This window comes from Numenius arquata, chromosome 2 (genome assembly GCF_964106895.1).
Source record: "Numenius arquata chromosome 2, bNumArq3.hap1.1, whole genome shotgun sequence".
NCBI classification, from domain to species: domain Eukaryota; kingdom Metazoa; phylum Chordata; class Aves; order Charadriiformes; family Scolopacidae; genus Numenius; species Numenius arquata.
In genome coordinates, this window is record NC_133577.1 from 82,902,366 (window position 1) to 82,915,174 (window position 12,809).

The 12,809-nt window shown below is 47.7% G+C and overlaps 1 protein-coding gene across 1 annotated transcript in view; it reads right to left on the reverse strand.

Annotated features, from left to right (window-relative positions):
- Positions 1–11,725, reverse strand: part of PLXNC1 (plexin C1) — a 68,679-nt gene extending 56,954 nt beyond the window's left edge. Inside the window, exon 1 of the mRNA XM_074168205.1 lies at positions 10,757–11,725. Coding sequence (XP_074024306.1) covers positions 10,757–11,725 — 969 coding nt within the window. The remainder of the gene's footprint in view (positions 1–10,756) is intronic.
- Positions 11,726–12,809: the final 1,084 nt, after the last annotated feature.

Below are 12,809 nucleotides of genomic sequence, written 5' to 3' on the forward strand. Positions count from 1 at the left end.
TACACATGGCAACTGGTCATATCTGTGACAGAGATTACATGTACTAAATCATTGACCTCAGTGGGACACAGACTCAGCCTAACAGCAGCAAGTTACTTTGCAACAGAACTTCTCTTTTTTGGGACATAACGCCTTGGGCTTATTCTGAATTGCCAGTTCTCCGCGATGAAGCCATGCTTTGCCCATCACCTGACTGCACCTACCCTGAAGGCTACAAGATACAGTCAGCAACCACTTTTAAAGGCATACAAATGTTCTGGAGAAAGGAGGCACTTCAAACAAAGAGAAATTTGTGTGTGTCAGAAAGTGCAGAGCTTCATCCTGCCCTTTCTGGTTTCCTGCATTACACTAAAGGAAGCTGAGACTTGCGTATTACATAAATACAAAAATGAGATAAACCAGCATAAAGTTCATGTCAGAAAGAACATATATGTACCTGTGTGAACTTTAAAATCTACATGTTACCTACAATTCTCTGTCCAAGCTGGAGGAAGTTAAGTGACAAACACGTGCAAGCAGTTCATGAAAGAAAACATCATGCAAGAAATCCCTGTATCTTGTGGAAGAGAAAACCAAACCAAATAACCCTGACTGCAGACGATCAAGTGCTGAAAGGAAGCCCTGATGTGTGAGAATAAAGTCATTCACCACGTGAGAGATGGTCTCTGCCCCGAACTCCCTACAAGCCCAGATATCTCCCTTGGAAGCAGTACCTCAGTTTTGCAGTCCTGTAAATGCTTTAAGTCAATTCCCGTGGCAGATACTGCCAAAGGTGTGATCCCACCTGCTCTCTAAACAGGTCCAACCTCAGCCAAGCTTAACATCCCCTTCCTCTGTATTAGTATAATGCTTTCCAATGACCTTACTTAAGGGAAATATGTGCCTAGAAAATGGTCTGAAAATCCTTCTACCTACCTAAATTTTCATTCGAGTCATTCTCCTCATCACGTGAACATGTGGCTGCACAGACACCAGTGCTGGCACAAAGGAGCAGCAAGCACAGAGAGGTGGGGGGAAGACCTCAGGTAGAGACCAGGATCTTGGGAGCAAGCCCAGTAGGTCACCTTACAAAGCCCAGAATCCTAGCCTCATGGACGGATTCCTAAAACTACAGGAACCCTCTGAGTGCAAGAACCTATTTTGCTTTGATGCACAAGACAAAGTGTGAGAATGGACCATTAAAACTGACATTTTGTAGAAAGGTGAAGGCATTTCTCAAAGTTATGAAGCGAATCCATAACAGAGTAACAGCTGAATTCAATTCTCTTGCATGCCAGGATGCTGGCTTAACCCCAAAAAGTCTTTCCACGTAGAAATAACTTTTTTCTAAACTGCAATCCTAAATCAATTAAAATCTTTTTCAGTCATCTGAATTATTTTAATTAGTTTGCAAGAAAAGCCACTTGGAGTAAAAGAAGACTTGATTAACTTTCATATTTAAAGATATTTTTTTTCTTGCAGGAAGAAGACGACACAGGAACTGCCATGTACTGGCACAGAACTTCAGTAAAACCCACTTAGGCATGAGACTCCAGTACCATGGAGGTCTGGTTTAGATATGGGAGGAAAAAAAGTGATTGCAAGCATTTTAAGGTGGAAAAAGTTAACTTACTTTTTTATTAGATCAGAGGTAACAAAACTCCAGCACTGGTGCACGCAATGAGCCTTCACTCAGGCTAAGGAATGAAGAGGTGAAACTTCCAGGCTTTGATTTCCACCAGAATTAGGATTATTATTTTCTGCAGTGCACCGTGTAGTAGTGTAAGGAAAACAAACCACCTCACAGGGTCTGTACAATAAGATCACAGAAGAGGGGAGGACTGACCCAGTCTCTGAAAAGCTTTGCTGCCAGATTTTATTTTGACCCACATACTAGTAAAATAACTAGTGTCATATCAGTGCACCCTCCTCATCTGACTGAAGAACCAATACTGACAAGTGTGGAAGCCTCCTCCCCTCACTCTGCTTGCTAGAGGGAGGGTCAATGCGACATTGAACTAATACAGATAAGAAAAGGGGGAATTTAGACGGTGGGCAGTCACAACAAAAATTGCCTTCTCTCTTTTGCAACGTATTTCTCCAGCTTGCCCATTCCCTCCAGGGTGCAGCTGTTGCTTTCACCCTTCTGTCATCCCTCTTCCATGTGCATTTATTTTTTTAACAAGCCCTTTTACCTCTTCCACTGTGACTAATGGGGTTACAGCACTGTAGGGCCTTCCCAAGCTTTTTCTTTCACAGCTAAATCCAACTTTAAAATGCATTTACACTCTAAACTTCCTTTATTCTTGAAGAGTCACTCATCTCCACGATCATCTATCTGTCTATCCTGTAATATTTTCAGTCCCATACAAAAACAAGAAAAGCAAAAGAAAAGACAATACTGCTCTAGAAGACCATTCTTTTTTTAATTCTTCAGTTCCACCCTTTGTTCTATTCTATAGTCCCCCAAAATCTTCACGTGCACAGGTAAGACTGGAGATCTCCTGAATTAACTTACATTTTGCTTTTAGTTCACCTCCCTGTGCTGTTTGGTTATTGACATGGAAGGTATTTATACTCATTTTCTATTTTGCATCTCATTTTCAGATTTATCTCTGTATGATTCCAGCTGCAGCAACCATATTCACACTTCTACTTTCTGTCTTGATTTTCCCCTGATTATTTTACATTGCGTGCTGCAGAGGGAAGGACAGCATTTTTTGCTCACGCAGCACTCAACATATTGCAGCTGGCCAAAAAGTATAAATAAAGGGTTTGAGCATCAGAGTGAATGAACAGATGCAATTTTACAAAAGAACACAAGATTTGTGAGCAGTGTATAGCAATAGACAACACTGGAACAATACATAGATGTTTTTCCTCAAGGGGAAAAAACTTGTGGACCTTCATTCTTCTTTCTTAACTTCACCACCCTTCAACCTCCTGCATCAATTTTTATTATATCAGAGGGTAACAAACTTAAATATTGGTGCATGCAGTGAGCCTTTATTAGGGCTAATTAATGAGGAGATGAACTGTTCCAGAATTTTATTTCCATGAGGTTTTTTGATTTGTGCGCTGCAGAGCAATGCTAGGTGGACAAAGCATCCCAGCGAGAAGACTACAAAATCGAGGAGGATGAGCAGGAAATGAGAGGGTCTTCACAGAGACCTTGCAGATGCAAGGCAGGAGGGACAGGCATAGGCTATGCTTGAGCAAGAGGTTTACAGAGACTCCTGAGATGGGGCAGGCTAGAAATCTGTGACTTCTTGCAGCAGCAGAAACACTCCTTCTCTGCCCTCAGACCTGAGTTTACAGAATTGATAAAGTGTCCTAATGAGTCCTAAAGCCTCCCCAATGAGGGAGAACAAGCTCCATTAAGGAAGGCTTTGAAATCAACTGAGCTTGAACAAAGTATTAGCAGAAAGCAACAGGAAGTGGTGGGTGACGGTAGTTGGGAGATTCCCTCCTGTGAAAGATGAAGGCACAAAACTGCTAAACCATCATGCTGTTACAACACGTTTCTTTATTTTTAGGGGCCCTGATCCATTACACTGCAGAGAGACTGCCAATGATTTTCCATTCCTTAGATCACTACCCATTGTTGCACATCCACATGGACACCAAAGACATTGCCTTGTGCAGATCAGGACTACAGGACTACAGTGCTCCTCACTTTACAGAGCAAATGAAGGAGATAGGACACCAGGTTTTGTTAATCCTATGGGGTCAGTGAAGGGTGATGTTCTTCTGGATTTGCTATTCTGCAAACAAGGAAGAACTGACTGAAGATGTGATAATCAATGGCAGCCTTCACTGTAGTAACTATGAAATAACTGAGTTCAGGATCCTGAGGGAAGTGAGGAAAGAACAAAGCCAGAGACCAGGCTTCAGCTTGTTCAGGGAACTGGTTAGTGGGATCCCCCAAAAGCTCTGAAGGGAAATGGAGCTCAGGAAAGCTAGAAGGTCCTTCAGGACAACCGCCTCCAAGCACAAAACTCAGGAAAACAAGCAGATGTATCAGGAGGTAGCCCCTACCTAAGCTGGGAAGTCATGACAGAACAACAATGCAGAAAAACAGTATAGAGGAGGCGGAAGGAGGAACAAGCAACTAAGGAGGAACTGCTTGGACATGTAGGGATGGTGTTAGGAAAGCCCAACCACCTGGTGTTGAAACTGGCAAGAGATGTTACAGGCAACAAGAGCTTCTACCACCACATGAGCAATAAAAGAATAAACAATGAAAATGTGGGCCAGGTGCTGTATAGGTCAGGTGATTTACTGACAGTGGACACAGATAAGGCTCTGACTTCACTGGCAAGATCTTGTGGTCCTTTGTACCTAGAGAGTTCAAGGAGGAGAGAAACTAAAGTACTGGAAGAGGATCAAGCCAGGGATCTCTTAAGAAATCTCAGCTTACAGAAGTCCCAGGGGAACCAGATGGGATCTGTAGGAAGATGCTGAGAGACTGATGACACTGCGAGGCCATTCTCTCATATTTCAAAAGTTGTGGAGATCAGGGGAAGTCTCCAACAACTGAATAAAGGCAAATTCTGCACCCATCTTCAAAAAAAGGCAAGAAGGATGACCCAAGGAACTACACATTGGTCAGTTTCACTTTTTCCCTGGAAAAGTAATAGAGCAAATCCTCTTGGAACCCATTTCTAGACACAAGAAGAAAAAAGTGACTGGCAAAAGCTATCATGGATTCACTGAGGGTAAATCATGCCTGACCAACCTGATTGCTTTCTGTGATGACACGACTTGTGGAAGAGGGAAGAACTATGGATGTCACTGACTTTAGCAAGGCTCTTGACATCATTTCCCACAGCATCCTTGTATCCAAGTTGAGATGCTACAATTTAGACAGGGGGATTACTGGATGGGTGGAAAAACTGATAGATCATCAGGCTCAAAGGATATTGGTTAATGGCTTTTACTCTACCTAGACACTAGTTACAGGTGGAGCTCCTCAGGGAACTTATCCTGGGACACGTTCTGCTCAATATCTTTATCAATGACCTGGAGGAAGACACTGAAAGCTTCTGGGCCAAGCTTGCAGATGACATCAAAATGAGTTGCCATGCTTGACTGCAAGGCTGCCATTCAGAAGGACCTATACAGGCTGTAGTAATGGGCCAACAGGAACCCCAAGAAATTCAGCAAGGACAAATGCAAAGTCCTGCACCTTGAATGGATTGACTGCCTGTGATGGTACAGACTGGGGAGCAGCTCTCCTGAAAAGGACACAAGGGTCCTGGAGGGCAGTTGGCTGAACGGTACATCCAGACAGGAAGGAAGGTCAATAGCATCTTGGGCTGTATCAAGATCATCGCCAGATCGAGCAAGGAAGGCGATCATTCTCCTTTACCTGGCACATGTTCAATTGTATCTAGGATACTGCACTCAGTTCTGGGACCCTCAGTACAGCACTGCTCTTGATAAATGTGGGTGAGTTCAGTGGTGGGCCACTGTGATGGTCGGAGCCTGGAGCACCTGCCCTACGCAGAGAGGCTGAGGGAACTGGGCTGGTTCAGCCTACAGATGAGACAATTTCAGAGGGACCAGAGAAACAGAGCCAGGCTCTTGACTGAGTTGTATGCAGGAAAACAAAAGATAATGACACAAACCGAAACAGGGGAGGTTTCTAGTGGACAGGAGATTAAAAAAAACATCACTATGAGGACAATTAAGCAGAACAGGTTGTCCAGAGAAGTTGTGCAATCTCCATCCCTGGAGGTTTCAAGACCTGACAGAACAGAGCCCAAAGCAACCTTGTTTGATCTCAGAGCTGACACTGCTGTGAGCAGGGGGGCGGACTGGAGACCTCTTCTGAGGTTCTTTCCAACCTGAATGATTCTGTGATCCCAAGGAAGCAAATCCTCTGTTGAAGAGCCCCCAGGCTCTCAAAAGTTTTTGCTAAGAACACCTGACTGTTCCAGCCAGATGACTGAAAACACCTCTTCTTCTTACTGACAATGTGAGAGTTTACAAGTCCCCCATGGCTTACTTCCCACAGCTAACAGGGATGAACTGAAAATTCATTGTAACTGGACAGAAATACTCACTCTAGAAATGTTAACTCTAGAAACCTGTCAAACATTAGATGAAATACTAGCAGTATGGTAATACACAGAACATGACTTTACTACCAGAAAATTAATTACAGGATCAATTTTGATACCAAATGATATTTAGAAGTCTGTTATTCTTTCCTTAAATAAAAGGCCATGAATCATTTTGGAATTAGTTACCACACAAATTCAAATGTCATTCCTGAAAATTAATGGCCATGATTAAACTGATGTGACTCTGTTGACTTCAAAATCTAATTTCAGCAACGCTTATACCAGCTAGGATTTGTCCTAAGATTCCAAACTATGCTGGATAAATTAAGGGGCATATACCAACCCACATATTTATCACCCACTGAAAAATGCAAAAATCCAAAGAACAGACTGTTATATATCTTCACTTGCATTAAATACCAGATGAAAATCCAACCAAGATAGCTGAGCATTCAGTAGCTATCACAGCTACTTAGCCTTTGCACATCATAAAATAAACACCTCAATATGAACTACAGCAACTTCTCTCTGTCTTACAGATATACACCTAACTTATGTTTGGATTTTCTCTGAAAACCTGTAGAATCCTTTTCTTCCCACGCAACTTTTTTTAACGGCAAACCTCATTTCCGGATTTGTCATTGTGATTAGGTAACATCCTACAACTCTCTCCTGTTGATGTTCTCTAATTTGGGTACTTCTCCGACTCATCTCTTTGGCTGTGACCCAGAGGATCCTGGAATCTCTGGGAGAGATCTGAGACTCTAGAAGCTCCTGTTCAGCCACGGAACAGCAGAAGGAAAGGCCTTCTTGAAGCTCACTAGCTACCAGAACAAGTTTGTGACAAATTCCAACATTCCTCCTATGTACTGGCTACAGAGTTTCGATTTCATAATTGTGATCCACCAAAATGTTTGTTAGTGCTCAGTCAGGTTTCTGAAAAGAAAATGAGAGTGAAATTTGGCAAATTCACAGGTATTAACCTAGGAAATTGTGAAGAAGATGTGCTTACATGTGTGCAGGTTATGCTAGCGAGTCCATTAACACATAGACCTCAAGACTGTGTAAGTAGATATAACCAAAATTTAGACACGTGTGGATCAGAGGAAAACAAGCTGAATATAAAACTGCAAAATGTTTTCAGAGTAGTTTCATCTAAGACACCACTTGCCTCTTGCTAGTTAGAGATCATGTCTTTGGGAATCCAATATTATATACGTCCAGAATAAACACATACAACTAGAACAAAATGCTTTGTGCATACTACCACACAAAATGTAAACCTGATTAGCTAGTGCTCATAAGAAGCAATTCCACAGAATATGTAGCACTCATATACCTTTTGATAAAGTTGGTAAGCAAGGATCCTAAAAATTACTAATTTTCAATAACAGACTCAAATCCATCATTAAAACGTAATGCAAATGTCAACTTTGGTCTAAGAAGTAGCGTGAGGATAAAGAGATTACACACCTACAATGAGTTCCTACAGGATGCGGAGCAATTTGGTTCCAATCCAGTGAAGTACTCAAGTCCATGCTTAACATTAAATGCATGGGCAGTTCCCTTGCAGATGATGGAAATACTTATATGCCTAATGTTAAATATGCCCTTAAGTGCTTTACTGGGTGAGGGCCAGGAAGCTCAGTACCTTACAGGAATGAGTGCAGAGTAGAACATGCAGCAGTACAGGACCACAAATACCTCAGGCTAAGTCCCTCTTGAGAAGCACAGTGCCGACACAGTGCAAAGACAAGCAGCTGTGTGAGTGTAGACAGGTAAGACGATGTCTTGCCTAAAGGTAATCAGGATAATTACAGAAATCTGAAGAATGACAAGATCAAAAGGAAAACAAACTGATGCTACTCCCTAACGTATAGTCTATCCATAAATTGTATTCCTGCCGTGAAAAAAATTGTATTTTCAATTCCTACATAAACTGACAGTCTGTGTCCGTGATAAGTCACATCACACCTGAGCTCCAGAATTTAAGCATACCCAGCAAAGAAGACTAAGACCCGCAGCACCCTACAACACATGGCACCTGCAGTGCAAAAGTCAGGCTGACACTCAGCATGGTCCACCCGCCACAAATGCCATCCAGGTCTTGCACTCCAGGCAATCATGACACTGCAACTCATTCACCTCCTCAGTACCAGCACTGCCTTTAAAAGACTGGGCTTTTAGGCAGACGTTAAGTACTGCTGCTTGCTGCCATTCCTACACATCGTACTGCAACGTACTGGTGATAGCTCCCCGCTATAAGGCACTCCTTTCTGGCCAGAGCCACTGCTAGCTATTGCACACACTTCTCCTAAAATCTGCGTGCTGACGGACGTGCTGCTCACCATCTTCCTGCCAGTTCTGAAGACCGCGCGCTTCCGAGTCCAAGAAGAGCACGTTCCACATTTGCAGAGACTCCCATGATTTGGTGAGAGACAGAGGAAGGATCTGGACTGAAACAACCCAGAAGCAGCAGCATATGGGCCTGTCATCTCCAAACTTACTCTGCAATAGCCTAGCCTAACCTTCTGTAGTATAAAAAACATATTAAAGCTGAACTACATGCATTTATTTCTATGTTTATACATCATAAGCACATATAATTAGCTTAAAAAGGGAGCATAATTAGCCATGTAATGTTACAGGTCATATTACTACACAACACCCAGATGTCCTGCTATCTCACAAAATATTAAAATACCACTTTCATGTCAATGGTAAACTGTATTTACTGTTGTGCCAAAATACCATGATTAATACCATCACCATAGTTAGAGACATAATGTTAAGCAAACAATCCTTTTAATAATTTTTAAAGTTGGGATTCTTCAGCATTGTACCCAAATATAATCTACGTTTCCAGAAGGGAAAAGCCTTCTGGGACATGAAAGTAACTTTGGAGTCACATGAGTCTGATGTGAATCAGACTGATCCTTAAACAAGTGGACTGTTGATTTTCCATATTCAGGCACTGGGAGGCAATGGGGACAGGGGATTGAGAGGAACACTGGTCAGACAGAAATACCCGCCTGACCCTACCTGCATTATGTTCCCCTATGAAATCCGTAAGACTCTTCTGAAATTTCTAGCGTGGGGCTTTGGAAAGTGTTTAGAAAGGATCTGCTGCCCAGGGAGGTTTCTTTTTTTTCTTTTTTCTTTTTTGCTTTGCAGGCTCAGAAAGCACCTCGTGAAGAAACCCCATGAGTGAATACAAATTAAAGATCCAACTAGCAAGCAGGTATTTTGGGATGAGGATGAGACCTCAAATTCATTCAGCAAGTTTGCCTTGTGAGTGCGCAGAAATTGTGCAGTAAGCTATAAACTGGCACTGGAAATCGAAGGATTGGCTCTGGCTCTGTGGTGAGAGTTTCACTATTTACTTCAGCACAGTTGTTTCACCCACATGTGGGGTTCTCATTTGTAACTACATCCTCTAACACTGGCAGTAGTCACACAACTCAGCAGGGAGATGAGCAGACTGAATCACATGTCCCCTCCAGTAGTTTGTATTTGGAAGAATCTCGGCACTGCACTCTGCTACAGACAGATTTGGGACAGATTTGGGAAGCCAAGGAACGACTTGCGCTTCTGCACTTCTTTCAAGGAGTTTCCAGCAACCTCCCATCATAACACAGCAAGGATTCAGGGGTTAAGCTGCAAAGTCCCTGGATGGTGGGGGAGCTGCAAAAGGCCAGGGCTTGCTTTATGATGGCTTGCTTGATCCCCTGCGGTCGTCCCTGATACTTTTCAGCATTGTTCCTTTTGCTACAGCTCTGAAAAGACTTCTGAGTGTGACTTAGAAGCAAGGAAGGGCCTTGCAAAAGCACCTTCTTTTCCTGAATTACATTTTTAGCTTCTTGAATTTCATTTCTAGTTCATTTCTTTACTAGCTACCGAGGCCACAGCAAAGCCGGTAGCTTTGCTCATCCTGCCCTCCATGAGCACAGCTCACCCTCAAAAGGAGGAAGGAGCTGAAGAGAGAGTGTTAGAGAAGTAGGTGACCAGGGGATCTCCATGGGATACCACTGCCTGTGAAAACGTAACCACTGCAACAACAAAGACATATCGTCTACTGCTGTCTGCCGTGCATACAGGTTTGGGGGGGATGGCTGTGATCCCCCTCCAGCAAGGCCAGTCCTGGGAGTCTAGGGAAACACCTACCACCGAACAAGCAACCGTAAGTAACTAGTGAGCAATGTGGATAACAACGCACACAGCCCAGTGCACAGGAGTCAATTTGATGGGCTTTTTTTCATTTCTGATGTAGCTGCAACGACATGAGATGTGAATGCACAGAACAAGGTAGGAGATGCTTTATCTAGGCTGCATGGAAAATACAATGAAGTACGACTAATCCTTGGCAGCAAAGGGCGCATTGAGTGAGGAGCCTGAGACTTGGGCCTGACCTGGGATGCCCTCAGGTGTTCCCTCAGACATGTCTTTCCCAAGATGTAGGTGGGAAGAATACTCCAAAGTCTGGCAAGGGATCGGCTTTTTAGAAGCAAAGTGCTGCAGAAATCTTTAGGGCTGATGGAGCCAGGGCTGACACACAAAGCCTGGCGCAGCTCTGAAGTTCCCTGGGAACTTCACGTGCCATCAGGTCAGGGACACCCCACCAGTCATGCACAGTGACACCAGCCACAACACCAACAGTGTCAACAACGGCGTGCAGGATGAAAGCTTAGCAAAACGATGCCCAGACTTACACAGCTCTCCCCGACCACGTCGAAGTGCGACAACGCACAGGCTTGCTCCTTCACCTCCTCCATCCCAAAGATGCAGACGGCGGTGTCGTTCCAGGCCTTGTCGTTCAAGGCCTCAGGGTCGCGACTGTGGCGGAAAACACCCACCCACCAGCCCCGTTCATCCTGGCGGACAAGGCTGGAGGAAACGATGAGGCCCCTGCACCCGCACTCCAAATACACGTGCCCTTTCAAAGTAAGGCCACCCTCTGAGGGGCTGCGCAACTGGCGCAGGACAGCCATGCTCGGTGGCTCTGTGTTGTTGACCTGCCTGGCCTTCAACTTGTAGTAGGGAAAGAAGAAGTGATCCCCCCACCGGAGCGCGTCGACGAAGTGCAAAGGCTCATTCTTGCGCTTGATGATGCCCAGATCCTCCTTGGTCAACAGGTCGACCACTTTGCGCACCGTGATGACGGTTGCCTCGTCCGACAGGGAGGGCTCGCACTTCAGACGGCTCCTGTAGGGGAGGGCGGAGTAGGTGGCCGCCAAGGCCAGGTACCAGATGCCGGCCACCTGGAAGACGACGCCGGCGGTGGAGCCATCGGGCAGGCAGCTGACCACCTCGCTGCGGTTCACGCGCAGGTGGTAGGTCGGTTGCTCCCACACCTCGCAGTGCCCGTTCGTCTGGGTCCAGCCGGTCAGCACGACGCCCACCCCGCGGGCCTCCTCGTAGGCCAGCAGCAGGTTGCTGCGGACGTCGGGGGGCTCCCCGCAGCCCTGCTCCGCCGTCGCCGGCATCACGCGGCGGCGCAGCCCCAGCTCGGGCCGCAGCTCGTAGACGCAGCTGCCGCCCGCCACCAGCACGCCGCCGCCGCTCACCTCGATGTTGTCGATGGCGGCCCCCGGCAGCTCGAAGCTCTGGGGGCCGCCGGCGCCCGCCAGCGCCGCCAGCAGGGGCAGCGCCCAGCTGAGGGCGGGCGGCGGCGCCGCCATGGGCGCGGGCTCGGCTCGGCGCCGCGGGGCGCCTCAGGCGGCGGCGGCGGCGGCGGGCGGCGGGCGCTGCTGCGCCATGGTGTGCGGAGGGGCCGGGCGCGCTGCCGCTGCCGCCGCCGCTTCTCCCTCCGCCGCGGCCGGGCGGCGAGTTCCTCTTTCGGGGCGGGGAGGAGGAGGAGGAGGAGGGGGTTGCCTGTACGGGAGAGGTGGGCCGGGCTCCTCCGGGAAGGCTGCCGAGCCACCTCGCTGCCGTGCGCCGCCGCTCCCCCTCCGCCCCCCGGCCCCGCCGGCCCGCCTCGCCGCGGACGGGGGGCGGCGGCGGCGGCGCGGGAGCCCACCTCGGCTGCCGGGCGGAGGGGGGCCGGGGCTGGGGGCGGCCTCTTCATCGCGGCGTGGCGGGATGCGGGGGGGGGGGGGGGGCGAGCATCGCCTCGCCTCGGGCGGGCCACCTCGCCTCGCCGCCGGCCGGGGCAGCCGCCCCTTCGGCGCCTCCCCCGGCGGCGCCCAGCGCCCGGTCCCTCACGGGGACGCCTCCGGAGCAGGGCAGCCCCCGCGCACCCCGCTTTGCTTCGCCCCCTGCCCGGCTGAAGGCCACCCTGCGGGCGGAGGGGTGAGGCAGGGCGTCCGGGGGTGAGGGCGCGGAGCGGGGACAGGCCCGGGGGGCGCTCCGCCGGTGGGCGCGGGGTGTGGGCGCAGGGCTAGGCTTTGCCGGGCACCGGCAGCCCCCATCTCTGCATGCTGCGAGCTTGGAAACCCGGCTTATACCCGTTAAACCAGTCGTCCTGCTACACAGCACCCCTGTGTCCCAGTCGGTTGCTGCCACCCTGAGCGGGAAGGTTGAGGTGTCAGCTCATCTCTGCTTGGGAATCTCATGATCTTTGCCCGAGGTAGAACAAAGGCTCTGGGCTTTCTCCCGAGTTCAGCAGGGTAGGCAAAAAGCCCTGCCGTCTCCAGCTGTGCTGCTGAGGGATGGACGCCCATCCAGCACCTGCTCGGGGGCAGGACAGACCATAGAATCATAGAATTGTCTAGGTTGGAAGGGACCTTTCAGATCGAGTCCAACCATGAACCTAACACTGACAAA